Genomic DNA, 20,891 nt, shown 5'->3' with positions numbered 1-20,891 from the left:
TTCAACCTATTGTAAGTCGATGTACCATCACAAGAGTCTTGGAAATATATTATGAAGGTTGAAAAGTTACCTAGTGCTGCTTTAAGGTGCTTTAGTCAGCACTCCTGTGAGACACAGCAGACAGAGCTAAACCTCATCCTTACATGTCACAGTACCACTGATAACATCTTGTTACTCAACTACATCCTTCAGAGCACTTTTTCCAGTTATCTTTCACTCCGCCTTCATGCTCACCACAGACTCCTCCACTGGTCACCTTTCACTGTAACCTCCACGTCATTAACCAGTTCTCCTCTTTGGACGTCAATGAAGAAACAGACTATGTTCTAGTACCTTAACATTATGCCTTGCTAATATTTTCCACCAGCTTCAGTCTTACCTTACAGGCAGATCTTTCAAGGTTTAATGGAAAAGAAAGGGATTCTGAGTTACATCAACCGATCACTGGAGTGCCTTAAGGTGCAGTGCTCGCTCTTTTCTCCATTTAGATAACTTCACTGGGAATGATCATAAAGGCACATGGTTTCTCCTACCACTGCTATGCAGATGACACCCAGCTCTTGTGTCATTTCAACCTAATGATTCTGTTTGAACTTGTATCTCTGCCTAACTTTCAGCCATTTCTGCCCGGATGAATGAGCGTAAACTACAGCTTAACCTTGCCAAGATGGAGCTTCTTGTAATTCCTGCAGATCCGTCAGTTGACCACAACATCACTGTACAACTTGGTGTCCACTAGTGTTGTCACGATACTAGAATTTCTAACTTCGATAAGATACCTTGAAAAATATCGATATTCGATACCATTTTCGATACCACGGAGAAAAAAAGTGCCACAATATTAAGGAGTTTTTTTTTTTTTTTTTAAGCTAAATATAACAAATCTAGACCATGACAATGAGGTATATTTTACATGAACAAAAATGTCCTGAGGTAGTGCACTTGTTCAAAAGCATAAATGCTGGTTAATACATTAACGTTATTTGATGAACAGATTTAAACACAAACGTGCATGCATAACGCGAGAACAATGCTCACTGGATCGACATGAAGTCAAGTCAGCTTTATTTATATAGCCTAGTGCTTTTAACAATACAGATTGTGTCAAAGCACTTAACAGTAGTGATCGACCGATGTATCGGTTTACCGGTATTTTTCCCGATATTTAAGCATTTTCCCATAATCGGGTATCGGTTTTGTAATATCGGATTCGCCGATAAACGGCGCCATCTTGTGGCCGTTTTGAGAATTCCGCCATTGCAGCCCGCGTCTGAGGAGATTAGTCAACAACAACTCTGTGCAAAGGTAAAACATATGTTCTGCTTGCTTTGCTTTAATTATTCAACTTTATTTAACATAACAGACATGCAGAAATGAGATTTGAGACTAGGGTTGGGTACCGAAACCCGGTTCCAATAGGGAACCGGTTCCGACGTAAACGGTAGTAACCAGACCGAATAAGAACGAAACTTTCGGTGCCTGACGTTTTTTACCGCCCCCTATAAAACATCTCGCGGCACGAATGATCCAATAATAAAACATCTCCAGTTAACCAGCAAAGCATTCATTTAGTTCGTTTGTTAAATAAGAGACGATCTAGCGCTGAAATGTGTTTTTTTAAATCAAGTGATCAAAGTGCTCGTTGCCGCTGCGATCAGTGGCGCGGATACAGTGTTTTCTCGTGGCTCGCGCACACCGCACTTTTCTTCACTCGGACGCGCACTTCAATACGTTGCGGAGATCGATCTATTTATGAGGCGCCGTCTATATGATTATGTGCGCGGAGAGTTTGTGTGAGTGTGTGTGTGTGCTCGCGTCTCAGATGAGTATGTGCGCGGAGAGTTTGTGTGAGTGTGTGTGTGCTCGCGTCTCAGATGAGTATGTGCGCGGAGAGTTCCGCGCGTCTAGTGTGTGTAGAGTTTGCGTGTGTGTGCGTGAGCGACTTTAGAAGTTGTGCATTTCATATGTATTAGTTTGAGCATTCAGCAGTATACATGTATGTGTGACTACCTAGTATACGTGTATGCAAGGGTTTCATATGTGCGTGAATGAAGTTTGATTTAAGCCCTAGATGGCGCCTCATATCTATTCGTTCTGGTGAAATCTCAAAATATAATGGACACAAAGTGTCCCTGCTTGATATACAACCACTGATGAGCATAATCGGTAAAAAAAAAAAAAAAAAAAAAAAAAACTACAAATGCGGATTAGAACCCAACACCTCTGACACGCTTGACTAAAGTTCAAGTTCAGCTGCCAGTGTTCCTCTTCGGGTAAGTCTAGCATTTTAATGCCAACTGCAAATCTTGCATATCAAGTATGAAGTATATCAATATCAAGTATATTTATATGAGGCTATACTGTGTGTGTTAAATATTTCTGCTCAGTGTCAGATATTTCTCTGTTCTGTAACAGTCATAATATGAGAAGACAAAATTTTGATCTTAACTCAAGTGTTTTGTGCTACATCAGTAGCCTTTTAAAGGGCACAATTTTTCATTTAATCAGAAAATCTTTTTCAGAAAATCACACACACACACACACACAGAGGTATTATTTTTTTTGATAAAGTGTGTGCAGTTTAGTTTTCTTAAGTACCGTTTCAAGAACCGTTTAAGCACCGGAACCGTTTGAAAAATACCGAGTAGGTACTGGTATCGGATAAAACCCAACCAATACCCAACCCAATTTGAGACATGAATGCCTGATATAGTTTATTTATGCAGCTTGGTTCTAAAAAATTGAGACGAACTCATGGAGTTATGTATAGCGAAATCCGTCATGTCCTGCACCAATAAAGAAGTAACTTTACATGAATTAAATAAAACAGACATGAATGAGTGCATATTGAAAATAAAAGCGCTGAATTCTCTATCTGTTGTATTTGCTCACCATTAGTCTCGAGAAAAAAGTTCGTTCATATTGCTGAGCACTCACTGGGTTGATGATCAGGAATGCTCAAGCACGGCCACTGAATGAAACTTTTGACAAGATTATCTTGTTTAAACACCCTAAATTATATTATCATTTACTACATAACCATTATTTCGCTAATACAAATCTAAATAAATACCGCTCTGTGGAAATGATTATTTATTATCTCCACACGCGATCGCGGTTGAGTAGCCCAAGTTATAGTTCTGTGTAAATGCATAGATAAACAGCACGTCAGAAAGGATTTCATGATCTAGACCAACAAAAACATTATTAATAATTAATAACATACTAGTGGAACATGCAAATATGCTGTTTTGTTTGTTACTTTCCTGACAATGTTATATTCCAGCTAATATTATTCAGTGAATTAATATTACCCAGTGAATTATTCCTCACTCTTTAAACCTATTAAACGGCACATAAATCTTCTAAAACTGTTTAAAATAAATTACATTTCAATACAAAATACAATACAAAAAATACCTCCAACATGTGGAACCACTTAAAGATACATCACTCAACTATCTTTGAATATATGTTAGAATAATTTTTGTGCTTTATTTTTTACCTCAAAGCTTTTATTTTTAAACAAAGACACTTAGTAACAGTGCACTTTATTTTTTGGACTCAGACCCCTCTATTTATTTGTGTATAAATATAAAGTTTTTTTATGTATGCAAGGAGGGAGTGATTGTTATAAATAAAATTGTTTGTTCAGTTCATTTGTGTTGTAATAATTGTGTCAAAAACAGAAGTATAACAGTAAATAAATATCTGTTCTGCATATCGGTAATCGGCACATAAACATGCAAATAATCGGTATCGTATCGGTTATAAAAAAATCAATATCGGTCGATCACTACTTAACAGTATCAAATTGGAGGATAGAGTGTCAGTAATGTATAATAAAAAGATTAAACATTCAATTTTCAGTTAAAGGCATTTCATTATTGAATTCAGAAATGTCATTGTCTAGCTCAGTTTAGTTTAAGTAGTATCTGTGTAATCAAATGAATGATAATCGCTAATGAAGGCAAATTGCAGAATTAAATAATAATTTTTTGAATAAAGTTAAATAAGCACATTTGACCACAGTTAAAATATTTATTTGACTAAGATTCCTCAGTCACATTATATTAACTTTAAGAATTACGGTGAAAAAACGAGACAACACACACGTACTCATATCAACAACAATTCTAGGCCATCTTGGTTAATATTTCAGAAATCTTAAAATGAGAAGAGTTACCAACCTCTCGAAATTTATATAGATCCGGGTGTTGGTCTTTCAGGTGCTTTGCTATATTAGCCCCCGATCACACCTGACGCGTTTTTCAGGTTCGAGAACAGAACGAACCATCACACAGAACGAGCAGTGCGCTGCGGCTTTTATGTTGCTAGGCAACCACTGAAACAGCTGTCCTGTCAGTCAAGTAAACGTCAATTTAGCCTTTTATTAACTTTATTTACATTCTGTTAACATTGTGGTAGTTACGGTTCGTGAAGTCTTTAAGCTCCTGCTAACCCGCGAGAGCACCACAAGTTTATCCTCCATCATCGCACTCTCCGGGCGTTCAAGCAACTAGCTTTCATCACTAAAACGGAAGGCCCGCGAGGCGCATAAACAGCGCGCAGAACGCTCGCTGGAAACCAATTGAAAATAGGAGCCTCTCACTGCAAAAAAAAAAAAAAAAAAAAAAAGGCGGCCCCATTCACTTCACTTTTGCTATTTAACCAGAGCGAATGAGACAAGTGCGCGTGTGCTGTTTGTCAACGCGCCTTTGGAGAGAAGTGAAAGTGACAGCTCGGCTAGTATCGATACTTCGGGAAATTAGTATTGGTATCGTCCAGATATTTCAGTATCGATATTTATCGAAATATCGATATTTTTGACAACACTAGTGTCCACAACACTAAGGCCAGCCAGGGGGAGTATTTCAACTCATATTTCAACAATCGACCGGTCATGCAGGTTTGCTCTTTAAAACCATCAGGAAAATCAGACCCTTTCGGGTCAGAGTATGCAAAGTCTTTTTGTCCAAGCTCTTGGTGTGTCCCGGCCTTAAAGGTGACATATGCATCACAAGACGGTGTACCCAGAATGTGTCAGTGAAATTACACCTCAAAATACCCCCCAGATCATTTATTATATCTTGTCATATTTGCCCCTTTTTGGGTGTGAGCTTTGTCCCTTTAAATGCAAATGAGCTGCTGCTCCCCGCCCCCATTCAGAAGTCGGCCTATCTTTTACACAAGCTTCGGATACAATAACAAAATACGCTAATCTCACTCATCCAAAATCTCAGAAATAACCAGTAGCGGAGTGCAGACTTAAGGAGAGACTCAGGATGAGGTTGCAACTTTGAGACTGCACCTGGATGTTTCTGAATGGTTAGTAAATACATTTATGTAGTTGTTGTGGAGTTACATTGATTCATCTCATCGACTTGCCTGTACCGTCATGTTTAAAGGCACACTATGCAGTTTCCGTTTTTCTCAAACAGCGACCCCTAGTCTCGCTGTGGAGTACTTGTATTTAAAGGGTCATGAAACCCCCCTCTTTCAGCTCAAGTCTAGCTCACAATCTTTTTGAAAAATGCAACTTAAATGGGCGTGGATGGCTGTGAGAAGAAGGGAGGAGAGTGGGTGTGGCACGGCAGGGGAGAGGGGAGGGGGGAAACTGTCAGCGCCAGTGGCCCATGCATATCGACTGTCACTAAAAATAAGTGGTAAAACGTGAGGAAATGCTAGATTTTTTTATAGCTGGCAAAGTTAAAGTCTAATGAAATACACTGACACCTTATTTTTGTCCTTTCAAAAGTAACTGAATGCCCTGCTACATATATAGCCTACTACAGTAATCACAATTGTATTTAAAACATAAATGTACATGCATATGTATAATTATATCATTATAAAATATATATTTGTTTATACACTATAAATGCATATATTTTAAAATAATAAATTTTCCGCTTAAAAAAAAAAACGTTCCGTACATAGCCTAGATCTACGCGCCCCCTAAACCCAAATAAGAAATTTACACAAATTAAGCATACGTTCCATACAATTGAACGATAACGAGTAACGATAACGAGTAATAACAAGTGATTATTTAACAAAAGGCAAGTAAAACGGTCAGGGTTACATTTTAGACACACACACACCTCTGAAGTGATAGAAAAGTCCTTGGGAACGCATCACTCGCAAGACGCAAACTGCATTGCTGTACAAGGCTGAAGTCCACCATTCTCCAGTTGAATGGTTGCTACGCACACATAGTTTAGATGTGTCCGTGGTAGATGAGTAACCAACCGCCCACAGCCGGAGTCTAGCCCGGGCAGCATCGCGGGGAAAGATGCACTGGAGCTTTTGCACCACGAAAACAAACGCGCGTCCCCTCATTGCCGCTCTCATCTACTACGCGATATCACACACATGGTGTCATGAATAATTAAGAGAAAGTGTCTTCTCATTGGATAAGAAAACTCAGTCATGAATAATTATGAGACACCGATGAGTCATCAAAGTACTATAGTGCTCTGCCGTGGAACTACACGGACACGTGTAAGACGTGGACACGATAAAGATTTTAAACCCGGAAGATGAAAATAGCAGAAAAAAACTAAAACTTAACCATTTCCCCCCCTACTATTAAATCTAACATATGCTAATATTGTCTTCAATGGTGTTCAACACACATACCTCTGTTAAAATCTCAGAAAATTTGATTTAGGGTTTCATGACCCTTTAACGTTACTGTCGTAAATGCCACTCATGCAGAGCCGTCTCTGCACTCTTCCGACCGCGCTTTCTTCATCGTCTCTGACATGATTCATGTCTGAAATGCATGTTAGTGTCTTCCATAGAGGCTGCTTCATATGGTGTTGATGTATGTGACATCATGCCGTAAAGCAGGCCGGGCGCCACCTCTCAAACTTGCATTGCTGGTTTTTCCAGTGGCGGCGCGCATATATATATATATATATATATATATTAGTGGTGGGCCGTTATCGGCGTTAACGCACTGCGTTAACGCGAGACTCTTATCGCGCGATAAAAAAAAATATCGCCGTTAATCTATTCTCCAAGTTGGGTTGGGAGCTTTGGTTGCTGGCTCAAGCTACACAAGCTATGATGACGCAATCTACCCGCGGCCGCGAGGAACACCCGGCTGCAACGCATCATATTCGTCGTCATCTTAAGTAAACACGGCTGAAAGTGAAAGCTGGTGTAAAAGATCCGTGCAACATCCATTATTTGGACTTGGTTTGTATTTAAGCCGTCCGACGTAGACTGTGTGGTGTAACAGTTCGGTAAGTTAACACACGACTAATGCGTTCTACCACCTCAAATTCAAAACGAAACATATCACTGAATACCAGCGCGCGCGTATTATTCCCAATATATCTTAGTGGTGTAGCACATAATCTCTTTTTATTAAAAGCGCCCGATTTTAAGAATCGTTGTTGTGTTTCTTTTTAACTGAAAAGACATCAGTTAGACAATATTCTAATTTTAAATTTGGGGTTTCATAAGCTCCAAGCTATAATAAACATTAGACCTACTTAAGTCTCTGCAGCTAGTGTACTTAAATTTTATTTATCTGCAAAATTATGTTGTATACTTACAGTTTTGCACAATATATGTTCTCAAAACTACATACACCCTTTCAAAAAAAAAAAAAAAAAAAATTTAGCAGTTGTTTAGCAGGGTCTGTGTAACCTGTTCTGAAATGGTTTTATTATAATATCGTTATCGCAAGAGGCTGCAATGTATATCACAATATGGATTTTAGGCCATATCGCCCATCCCTAATTGATAGCCTATAGTAGTTGATAATAACATAGGCCTACCTAATGTTGCCTACGGACGGTAACAGTACAGTAGTAACCTTTTACAGTCTATGAGTAGAACAGCTTTCTCAAGCAGTTTGTGATGCATTTTGGAAACAGGAGATGAGCCCCTGGTCTAATGCGCCACCTGGCTTGAGAAACCCGTTCTCAAAGACTTACTTTTATAGTCATTATTTGGGTAGCACACATACTCTGAATGCCTTCGGCAGAATTCAAATGAGCCATTTTAATCTAGATTAATTTCAAAATTAATCTAGATTAATCTAGATTAAAAAAATTAATCTATGCCCACCTCTAATATATATATATATATATATATATATATATATATATATATATATATATATATATATATATATATATATATATATATATATATATATATATATATATAGTACCAGTCAAAAGTTTGGAAACATTACTATTTTTAATGTTTTTGAAAGAAGTCTCTTATGCTCAAGCCTGCAGTTAAAAAAAAAAAAAGAAAAAAAAAAGTAATATTATGAAATATTATTACAATTTAAAATAATGGTTCTCTTTTTTAATATACTTTAAAATGTAATTATTTTTGTGATGCAAAGCTGAATTTTCATCAGCAAGTACTCCAGTCTTTGGTGTCTTATGATCCTTCAGAAATCATTCTAATATGATGATTTATGATCAATGTTGGAAACAGTTGTGCTGCTTAATATTTTTTTTATAACCTGAGATACTTTTTTCAGGATTATTTGATGAATAAAAAGCTAAAAAGAACTATTTATTTAGAATAGAAATCTTTTGTAACAATATACACTACCGTTCAAAAGTTTGGGAACCATAACTTTTTTTTTAAGAAATTAGTACTTTAATTCAACAAGAATGCGTTAAATTGATAAAAGGTGATGGTAACGATTTATATTGTTAGAAATGTTTTTATTTTGAATAAATGCTGTTTTTATGAATAAATGCTGTTAACGTTTTACTCAATGAATCCTGAAAAAAGTATTCCAAAAAAAATATATTAAACAGCACAACTGTTTCCATCATTGATAATAACTGAGTATCAAATCATCATATTAGAATGATTTCTGAAGGATCATAAGACACCAAAGACTGGAGTACTTGCTGATGAAAATTCAGCTTTGCATCACAAAAATAAATTACATTTTAAAATATATTTAAAAAAGAGAACCATTATTTTAAATTGTAATAATATTTCATAATATTACTGGGGTTTTTTTTTTGTTTTTTTTTTAACTGCAGGCTTGATGAGCATAAGAGACTTCTTTCAAAAACATAAAAAATAGTAATGTTTCCAAACTTTTGACTGGTACTATATATATATATATATATATATATATATATATATATATATATATATATATATATATATATATATATATATATATATACACAGTGAGGAAAATAAGTATTTGAACACCCTACTATTTTGCAAGTTCTCCCACTTAGAAATCATGGAGGGGTCTGAAATTGTCATCGTAGGTGCATGTCCACTGTGAGAGACATAATCTAAAAAAAGAAAATCCAGAAATCACAATATATGATTTTTTAACTATTTATTTGTATGATACAGCTGCAAATAAGTATTTGAACACCTGTCTATCAGCTAGAATTCTGACCCTCAAATACCCCTTTTCCACCAAGGCAGAGCTGGTGCTGGTTCGGAGCCAGAGCCTAGTTTCAAATCGGTTCTTTGTTTTTCCACCGCCAAAGCACCAGCTCCGAACCAGTAAAACTGGTTCTTAAGTAGCACCAAATCATTGCAGGGTCTAGAACGGAGCCAAGAAAGAACCGCTTGCGTCAGGGGCTGGGGGCGGGGTTACCGTGACCAACAAGACGAATAGAAACTTGTGACCGCCATTTTTAAATAGCAGCTAGTCGAGCTAATAGCAGCTCGATTATAATATCCGTCTATGTAAGTTACGGCGAGCTGCACGAACGCGTTGGATTCCGATGTATTTTTGCAAACCCATGAGCATCCATAGTATTGCAACGTCCGTTATTGTTGATGGCTTGTTCGAGATGCATCGGAGCGGCGAGGACCGATCGGAGCTGCGGGAGTGTTTGGAGAGCATACGACTCCTTGTGCTTTTAGATCGCTATCGCAGTGCTTTGATGTCATGCGGCGATCGATCTGCGAGAAGCCGATGCATCTCGAACAAGCCTGGCGTGTTTGTGTTTGGCGCTACCGCACTAGCGGTTGCTGGGCAACATGAGACGTATACAGTGACGTAAGATCTGGCTCTGTTGTGGCTCTCTTGCCGGTGGAAAGGCAAACCGGTTCTTAGTAAGCTCGTCAGTCGAACCAACTCTGAACCAGCTTTGGCTCTGGCTCTGAACCAGCACCCGGTTCTTGTTGGTGGAAAAGGGGTAAAAGACCTGTTAGTCTGCCTTTAAAATGTCCACCTCCACTCCATTTATTATCCTAAATTAGATGCACCTGTTTGAGGTCGTTAGCTGCATAAAGACACCTGTCCACCTCATACAATCAGTAAGAATCCAACTACTAACATGGCCAAGACCAAAGAGCTGTCCAAAGACACTAGAGACAAAATTGTACACCTCCACAAGGCTGGAAAGGGCTACGGGGAAATTGCCAAGCAGCTTGGTGAAAAAAGGTCCACTGTTGGAGCAATCATTAGAAAATGGAAGAAGCTAAACATGACTGTCAATCTCCCTCGGACTGGGGCTCCATGCAAGATCTCACCTCGTGGGGTCTCAATGATCCTAAGAAAGGTGAGAAATCAGCCCAGAACTACACGGGAGGAGCTGGTCAATGACCTGAAAAGAGCTGGGACCACCGTTTCCAAGGTTACTGTTGGTAATACACTAAGACGTCATGGTTTGAAATCATGCATGGCACGGAAGGTTCCCCTGCTTAAAACAGCACATGTCAAGGCCCGTCTTAAGTTTGCCAATGACCATTTGGATGATCCAGAGGAGTCATGGGAGAAAGTCATGTGGTCAGATGAGACCAAAATAGAACTTTTTGGTCATAATTCCACTAAACGTGTTTGGAGGAAGAAGAATGATGAGTACCATCCCAAGAACACCATCCCTACAGTAAAGCATGGGGGTGGTAGCATCATGCTTTGGGGGTGTTTTTCTGCACATGGGACAGGGCGACTGCACTGTATTGAGGAGAGGATGACCGGGGCCATGTATTGCGAGATTTTGGGGAACAACCTCCTTCCCTCAGTTAGAGCATTGAAGATGGGTCGAGGCTGGGTCTTCCAACATGACAATGACCCGAAGCACACAGCCAGGATAACCAAGGAGTGGCTCTGTAAGAAGCATATCAAGGTTCTGGCGTGGCCTAGCCAGTCTCCAGACCTAAACCCAATAGAGAATCTTTGGAGGGAGCTCAAACTCCGTGTTTCTCAGCGACAGCCCAGAAACCTGACTGATCTAGAGAAGATCTGTGTGGAGGAGTGGGCCAAAATCCCTCCTGCAGTGTGTGCAAACCTGGTGAAAAACTACAGGAAACGTTTGACCTCTGTAATTGCAAACAAAGGCTACTGTACCAAATATTTACATTGATTTTCTCAGGTGTTCAAATACTTATTTGCAGCTGTATCATACAAATAAATAGTTAAAAAATCATACATTGTGATTTCTGGATTTTTTTTTTTTAGATTATGTCTCTCACAGTGGACATGCACCTACGATGACAATTTCAGACCCCTCCATGATTTCCAAGTGGGAGAACTTGCAAAATACAGATGTGGCCTTTAAAAATGCGCGTCTCAGAGAGAAGAATGCTGTGAGCACTTCCGAAATTCTGCGGGATCGTGCAGAAGGGGGATTAGATGTTGGACGCAGGAAATAATAAAACCTGTAGATGGCAGTCGAGTTTCATGTGGCCATACTGAGTTGACGAAGTATGACGAATACAATGTTTTCTTTTGCCAGTTACATAAACAGTCACATATTCTTTATAAAAATCTGACTCAAACGCGCATCATTTGTCTTATTTTTTTTTCTGTGTACTTACAGTAGAAGAGACGTGATGTAGGCTATGATAACTGAGTCTTATAACACAATAATTTGCGAAGACCTTTGAAGAGACCGAGATCATTTGCGCATTATCATTATCTAATTTTACATTCAGTTCATTTTTGCATCTTAACGTTTTAAATAGTTTTAACATGGTTGTAATGCGCTTTTCTGCATTACTGTACAGTACTTTTTATATTATCATGTTTCCCTTATAGGCGTCGATTTCGGTGGGGACGGTGGGTATGCACCCACCAAATTTCGTCATGAGTCATTTTGTACCCACCACTTTTAACTTCAGTCCATAATAATTTGACTTTGGGTTCTATTGACCGTTTTCAGTGGTTATGAGGAGCTTAATTAATTTAACCTGAGATGTGCGTTATATCGCCTTTTGATCATTCGTGTTGTCGATTTTTGACACAGTTTCATTATATGTTCATAATAATTTGATTCATAATTATGTCATTTTTTTCTAAAAGTAAAAAAAAACTTTTCTAAAAGCAATATTCTAAAGAGATACAAAGACAGTGTACGCCACCAGATTTCGTCATGAGTCATTTTGTACCCACTACTTTTAACTTCCGTTGACCGTTTTCAGTGGTTATGAGGAGCAATATGAGAGATAATTTTTTGTAATCATTGTCTGACACAACAAAAAAAAATTATAATATTCATTTTATTTTAATTTTCGTGTTCGCATTTATGAGGGGAAAAAACAACGTGTCATGCAGTTTACGGTTATGGACGTGAGCGCTCTAAAAGCGGCACTAAAAGACTGCTTTAAAACTTTCACAGAGACCTCAAACAGAACAGCTGCCTTTCTTTAAATTGAATTTCGTTTTGTATTAATTATATCTTAATTTTAATCAGTGTTTCGTGAACCATTTGCCTGGATTTAAGAAGTAAATATAGCAGACAATCACGACATTGGAGGCCCCGGCGATATCTCATAAATGAACCGAAACTCAGCGTGTAATGAACATTCACATTTACAGTGTATTTAGACACATTTAGACGCATTCATAATCATTACTTTTACCGGTTCTTTGTGGCAAGCTTTATGCGTGCGGTCGTGCGCAGTGCGGCTATATTACGTAAACACTCATGATCCATATAAGTAGGCCTAGGCTAATTAAATTAATATAAAGGGGCGATTTGTCCATGAATTACTTAAATGAACAACTAGCCTAGTATACTAGTCGACTAGAAAAAAAAAAAAGAAAAAAAAACCTTTTAGTCGAAAGCAGCCCTTATTCCACATATTTTCGAACCAGGCAACATGACATCTGTGTTGAGCGAGCGACCGGAATGAATAGCGGAGCGGAATATTCAGAAATGCGCTCTCCACTCACGAGCTCTGATCGGAACAAACCCGAACCTCACTGTCTGCTGAACTTGCAGAATCATCAAAATATAATATTTTCTAAAGAAGAATTTTAAAACTTTATTGGTGGTAGTTGAGAAGAATTCCTCTTTCCATATCCATATTTCCATAATATAAATGTACATTACTGTTATTCTTATTATATAAGAATAATACGTATTTTTTACAACATTTTTAACATAATAGAGAATATAAGTTTAGCGTGTTGTGTGTATTTCCTAATTATAAGCTTTTGGTGAAATTGCAACAAAACTAAAAGAGTAAAAGTGCATAAAAACATAAAAACATGGCGTCGTCTCAAGAAATATCTGCGTACACACGAAACCACTGAAACCGATTTTAAAACGATGTAGCCTAGTAGGCTATACATACCAGACCAGGCACTGTAATTCTGCCACAGTATACTAAAAACGGAGAAGACTTAAAGCATGCGCATAAACCTTGCGCGCTATACAACAATAATATTAGGCACAGTAGCTTCTTTTTTTCTTTTCTTTTTTTATCAAGAACTTTGTTGAACAATATGAACAACCATAAATGGTCTGGTACAAAATATGAGTCACGATATTCGATAGTTAACGGATGCATAAAGCTTGCCACAAAGAACTGGCAAAAGTAATCATGTGTCAAGTATAGCAAGGAGACATTTTAATTGTTTACTAATAATCTAGTGTTTTATGTGTCAGTCAAAGATGTTGACAATGCTGACTCGTCATCTTCGCAGATATTGTGAACGTGCCTATAGAGAGAAATGCACAAGAGAGTTGTCTGTTTCTTTTCGTTTTGAATTGTTTTGTTTAAAAGTGGACATTTCAAGCTTTCTAGATACATTTCTGAGTTTCGGTTCATTTATGAGACGAGCTCAGTTCACGAGCAATGCAAGTTATACCGCGCCGGTGCCTCCATTTCCTGATTAAATAGTCTTAAATGCGTTTTCGTGGACAGAAACCAATATAATCTTACATTTACATTTACATTTATTCATTTAGCTGACGCTTTTATCCAAAGCGACTTACAATTGCTATATATGTCAGAGGTCGCACGCCTCTGATTCGAACCCGGGTCTCTCACACCAAAGGCATGTGTCTTATCCACCACGCCACACCACACCACGTGATTAAATCTTCCTGATTTAATCACGTAAAACATAAGTCTAAACACAAGCACCACTCTTCTGAATGATGGTAACCACAAACCTCCAAGAGTTTGTAAACCAATTGTTTGTAAAACATATTTAATACTTACAAATTCAAAAAAAAAAAAAAAAAAAAAAAAAAAAAAAATGTTTTGCAGTGTATAGGCTAAATAAAACGACATTAAGAAAGTTATTTCCAAAATGTAATTAATTGCACAGTCTTTGTTTTAGCTGCTTGTTTTAGCTGCTAACAATTGCACAGAGTCAAGAAAGTACAACCACCCACCCCCCAGGTCTGCCGATTCAACCCCCAATGCTAATCGATCTCCTCTCAGGGAATCAAAAGAAAACCGGTTTTTCCAGTTTTCACCAGCGTGGGGGCGGGGTTTTAATCCCTTGCAGTTCCTTTGTTTAAATGCTATTTAAGCAAATCTACTATACATACGCTTTAAGTTATTTCAAATTAATGTTTATAGCTTAATTTGTTGATATCGCGTAACTTAATTTGACATATGTTGATATAACCAACTGACATTGTAGATTCCATTGCATGCCAGGAAGAGGCTTATGCTTTGTTTTAAGTAATGAGCATTTACTATAATATAGCCGCACTCAAGCGCACGACCGCACGCATAAAGCTTGCCACAAAGAACCGGTAAAAGTAATGATTATGAATGCGTCTAAATGTGTCTAAACACACTGTAAATGTGAATGTTCATTACACGCTGAGTTTCGGTTCATTTATGAGATATCGCCGGGGCCTCCAATGTCGTGATTGTTTGCTATATTTACTTCTTAAATCCAGGCAATTGGTTCACGAAACACTGATTAAAATTAAGACATAATTAATACAAAACGAAATTCGATTTAAAGAAAGGCAGCTGTTCTGTTTGAGGTCTCTGTGAAAGTTTTAAAGCAGTCTTTTAGTGCCGCTTTAGTGCGCTCACGTCCATAACCGTAAACTGACACGTTGTTTTTTCCCTCATAAATGCGAACACGAAAACTAAAATAAAATGAATATTATATTTTTTTTTTTTTTTGTGTCAGACAATGATTACAAAATTTTTCTCTCATATTGCTCCTCATAACCAAAACGGTCAACGGAAGTTAAAAGTAGTGGGTACAAAATGACTCATGACGAAATCTGGTGGGTACACGTACACTGTCTTTGTATCTCTTTAGAATATTGCTTTTAGAAAAACTTTGTTTTTTTACTTTTAGAAATAAATAATTATGAATCAAATTATTATGAACAAGTAATGAAACCGTGTCAAAATTCGACAACACAAAGAATGATCCAAAAGCGATATAACGCACATCTCAGGTTAAATTAATTATAAAAAACAGGGAACATTTTGTAAAAGCAAAACTGAACAAAATGCATAATTAAAATAATTGTATTAGGCTATGTGTTACCGAATATTTAATACCACTTCCCCATAATGTTGTAATTATTTTTTTAAAACAACATCTGTCAAACTGTCAATCAGATACCTCTTATCTGGTCATTTTTATTTTATTTTAGAAGTCATAACTGTTGATCACCCTTTATATGGATTTTGTGAATATGAATATTTAGAATATTTACAAACTGTCGGCAAGACCTCAAGCCAACCCCGGACATTCTGAGACTAATGTGGAAAAATCTTTATGCTTAATGCATTAAGACAGTTTAATTAAAATATTTATTAATAATTTAATGGCAAATCAGATGCGCCCAACGTATGCTACGCGTTGTGCTGCGACATTACCTCACAAGAAATATCTGCCCAAGAACAATCACACAAGAAATATCTGTACGAATTAAGAATCTGGGTAAGTCGCATTATTTAAGCCTTGCATTATGTTAGGATGATTTTGTGTATATATATAAAAAAATACTGCTGGGTTTTTACAGGCAGAGCCACGTGCATTATGCTCACACTAAATTCTCTGTTGCGCTTAGTATAAATGCGCATTGCATGCACAATCATCTTAATAGTTGTACAAAAAAGTTATGCGCTGGCAAGAACGTCACTTTGCTGTTTTAATAAAAGCAATGTTAAATATTCTGCATGCACTCATCTCCTGGAAACCACAGCAATGACAAAGCATATAAAAATTCGTAAACGTTGTCCAATACCCCTTCTTGTCTTAATGAACCTTTTGCATTTACAAATATTTTCAAATGTTTGTATAATACAGTAGCCTACTGTAAATATTTGTGTCTATTACTATTTATAATTTATATTTTATTGTGGATGTTTTCTCACAATCATGACGTAATGTGAAGTAAAATAAAAAATCTAATGTAAAGTTGTTTTTTATGCGCCACCTGGTGGATATTCTGTGAAGCGAAACACATTGAGGGATTTTTTTAAATAGGCCCCCCCGAAGCACTTGCAGAATTCTGCGAGACTCTACGAGACGAATTGCCGAATGCCGCGGGAGAAAACGCGCGTTTTTAAAGGCCAGATCTGTAGCAGGGTGTTCAAATACTTATTTTCCTCACTTTATATATATATATATATATATATATATATATATATATATATATATATATATATATATATATATATATATATATATATATATATATATATTTATATTTATATTAGAGGTGGGCATAGATTAATTTTTTTAATCTAGATTAATCTAGATTAATTTTGAAATTAATCTAGATTAATCTAGATTAAAATGGCTCATTTGAATTCTGCCGAAGGCATTCAGAATATGTGTGCTACCCAAATAATGACTATAAAAGTAAGTCTTTGAGAACGGGTTTCTCAAGCCAGGTGGCGCATTAGACCAGGGGCTCATCTCCTGTTTCCAAAATGCATCACAAACTGCTTGAGAAAGCTGTTCTACTCATAGACTGTAAAAGGTTACTACTGTACTGTTACCATCCGTAGGCAACATTAGGTAGGCCTATGTTATTATCAACTACTATAGGCTATCAATTAGGGATGGGCGATATGGCCTAAAATCCATAATGTGATATACATTGCAGCCTCTTGCGATAACGATATTTATTATAATAAAACCATTTCAGAACAGGTTACACAGACCCTGCTAAACAACTGCTAAATGTTTTTTTTTGTTTTTTTTTTTGAAAGGGTGTATGTAGTTTTGAGAACATATATTGTGCAAAACTGTAAGTATACAACATCATTTTGCAGATAAATAAAATTTAAGTACACTAGCTGCAGAGACTTAAGTAAGGTTAGGTCTAATGTTTATTATGGCTTGGAGCTTATGAAACCCCAAATTTAAAATTAGAATATTGTCTAACTGATGTCTTTTCAGTTAAAAAGAAACACAACAACGATTCTTAAAATCGGGCGCTTTTAATAAAAAGAGATTATGTGCTACACCACTCACTAAGATATATTGGGAATAATACGCGCGCGCTGGTATTCAGTGATATGTTTCGTTTTGAATTTGAGGTGGTAGAACGGATTAGTCGTGTGTTAACTTACCGAACTGTTACACCACACAGTCTACGTCGGACGGCTTAAATCCGAACCAAGTCCAAATAATAATGGATGTTGCACCGATCTTTTACACCAGCTTTCACTTTCAGCCGTGTTTACTTAAGACGACGAATATGATGCGTTGCAGCCGGGTGTTCCTCGCGGCCGCGGGTAGATTGCGTCATCATAGCTTGTGTAGCTTGAGCCAGCTCCCAACCCAACTTGGAGAATAGATTAACGCCCATATTTTTTTTATCGCGCGATAAGAGTCTCGCGTTAACGCCGATAACGGCCCACCACTAATTTATATATATATATATATATATATATATATATATATATATATATATATATATATATATATATATATATATATATATATATATATATATATATATATATATATATATATATATATAGTTAATTTCACCAAATCATTTTCTGTGATGTGTAGAGGGTTGAAAAGCAACCAGATCTGTCTATTTCTTTATATTTAAAAAATCTTTAGACAAAACTAGAATGTAGTTTAGCCCTAGTTCAAACATGGTTCAAAAGATAAACTATTAATCGTATTTCAATCATGACGATTTCTGCTTTTTAAATTTTATTTAGGCCTATTCATCATTTGCATTATCTTGAATTAGTAACAAGCCTCCACTATCTTTCCTGCTCAGGGTTGCCAGATGTCAAAATCTTAAAAATGCCCCAAATGGAGCTTTTTTTTTTTTAGGATAGATTTTCTGCCCAGTGTTTTACTTCATCTGGTCAATCTGGTAATCATGCACACATGCTGTGGTGGGGCCAGTAAAACTTTTGCAAGCCAAGTAAAAATCTGTACCACTGGACCAAACGGGAGATGCTTAGCACTGAGCCACGTGCCACTTTTAGGATGGCATATATCGGTGTTTCCCCACACATAATTTACTTGGGTGGCAAATGATATAAGGTATATTAAAGACCACCCAAGTAGATCTGATAAGCCGCTGCAGAGAAACAAAGCGAGAGAGATTTCCCATTTCCACTCTTTGAAAGAAAACAATACATTCTCCACTAAAGGTTTTCACCACAATGGTCAAATTCCAGTCAATACCTGCAGATCTAAGATGAGCTGTTGAAGGTTCTGGATCACCTCCATATTCTCCTTCAGTTCCTGGTCTTCCAGGGTCTCGACCACTTTCTTTAGGTCCACCTTACACCTGAAATTAGAGACATGTTCAAATTACTGAAATTTTTTAACCTCATTGGTTCACAGATCGGCAAGACATCGATACTTACGCTGAGTGCTGCCTCAACTCCTCAAGCTTGCTTTGCAGTTTCTCATTTGTCTGCTCCGTCTGAAAGAACAATTAAATTATTAAATTAATGCACAAAATTTGAAGATGAATGGTTAACAGTAAAGTTAGGCAAAATTTGCCAAAGCTTCCTGGATCAACATGCTAGTGGTAGGTACACTGAGAAAATGTGCTGGCCATAAATGTTTTGCATGTCATTAATCTATTTAGTCATTTCCCCTTTTTTTATTTTTCAAGTAAACTGTGCAGGACATTGGTCGTTTTCAGCATTAAACATTAAGTTCTGTTAAGATGCAACCTGTCACAAAAACAGTGACATCCACTGTAATTTTATCACACCGCAATTTGTTGCTGTGCTGCATGAACAAAACTAACATTCTCAGAACTACTCAGCTAAATTATGATCCTCACCATGATGATCCTTTCAAACATAAGAGCAGTTTGTCCCACTGCCTCACTCAGCTCTCGGCTTAGCTTGCTGTTTTCATCTTGCAGACAGCGATTCTGCTCCAGGATCTTTGACACATTCCCTGCTGGCTCAGACCTACAAATCAAACTCATCTTTAGATTTAGATATAATTAACACTCAAAAACTGAGCACATAAAGCAGTTTTTATATTTAATGACAATTGCTTCTACTTCAATACTCATGCTTAAATGTAAGCGATGAAGCTGTATCTGGTCATAAAAACATGTTGACTTCATTAAGCAAAAAAATTATTTATAATATATATGATTCTTTTTTTCTAGGTAACTAACGACCTATGGACATTAAATAGTTTCCTGCTTACAAGCAGATTTATTAATGTATTTCTACTGTTAAAACAGTGATTTAGATATTACATATATATTACAGTAAGTAATTTCGCTGTAATGTACCTTCTGATGTTCATACATTTTGTGCTGCAACTGGTAGTAAAGTGGAACAGATGATTGGTTTGTGTGATGTGGCTTGAACTGAGGTGGCTACAGCAATCTATCAGGCCACATTAAAGAGCGTCAAAACGACATTTCAATTTGAATTCTGAGAGTTACGTTCCTTAAAAGTAACAAGACAAATCTTATTGCAATTATTGGAATAATTGGATGAGAGGTGCACTACAAATAATGGTTAGTGAAGTTTTATTCACAAGTCAACAGAAAACAGCACAGGCTAAAAAGATCTTGGGATTTAAAAATCAATATTGGTTAAAAATCGATTCATTAATATTGGTAAACCCAGACCTAGAAGAAACATTTATATAATTAGAAATGTGATATTTCAACTGCCTTGTGCAATTTAAATATTTGCATTCATATTATCTGATTGTTAATCATGATATCTAAAAATTAATAGAAATTTAAAGGGGTGGTTGATTATGATTTAGTTAGTGTGTAATGTTGCTGTTTGAGCATAAACATCTGCAAAGTTACAACGCTCAAAGTTCATAGCAAAGGGAGATATTTTATTTTAAAGAAATAGCTTTTTCAGGACTACAACAAACGGCTGGTAGAGACATTCTTCCCGGGTTAGTGACATCACAAACCCTAAAAATTTACATAAACCTCGTCCCCGGGAATGCGATTGACAGATTATCATGACAGAATATGCTAATCAATGACTAGAAGATAACTACACATAAGCTTCCTAAATTCATCAACTAACCATTCAGAAATGTCCTGTTGCATTCTACATGTTGTCACTTCTTCTTGTGTCTCCATCATTGACTCCGGTTTGAACATAAAAGGCTAAAAGTTTTTGAAATTTTCAGTGCATGTCTGTGTGAGGTAAAAGGACACAAGCTGTTGTAGCTCCGCCCTCTGTGCTGGGAGCAGCAGCTCATTTGCATTTAAAGG

At 36.9% G+C, this 20,891-nt stretch overlaps 1 protein-coding gene across 2 annotated transcripts in view; it reads right to left on the bottom strand.

Annotated features, from left to right (window-relative positions):
* The window catches only part of kif4 (kinesin family member 4), a 154,998-nt gene that overhangs the window by 61,069 nt on the left and 73,038 nt on the right, over window positions 1-20,891 (bottom strand). For both annotated transcript variants that reach the window (XM_079846990.1, XM_079846989.1), the window contains exons 11-13: window positions 19,467-19,599; window positions 19,039-19,097; window positions 18,854-18,959 (exon numbers count right to left, since the gene is read on the bottom strand). In XM_079846990.1, the coding sequence (XP_079703116.1) occupies window positions 18,854-18,959; window positions 19,039-19,097; window positions 19,467-19,599 (298 nt within the window). The remainder of the gene's footprint in view (window positions 1-18,853; window positions 18,960-19,038; window positions 19,098-19,466; window positions 19,600-20,891) is intronic.

This window comes from Squalius cephalus (genome assembly GCF_949319135.1).
Source record: "Squalius cephalus genome assembly, chromosome: 17".
Taxonomy (NCBI): Eukaryota; Metazoa; Chordata; class Actinopteri; order Cypriniformes; family Leuciscidae; genus Squalius; species Squalius cephalus.
Note: the sequence above shows the minus strand (reverse complement) of the source record. Positions and strands in the feature narration are given on the sequence as shown.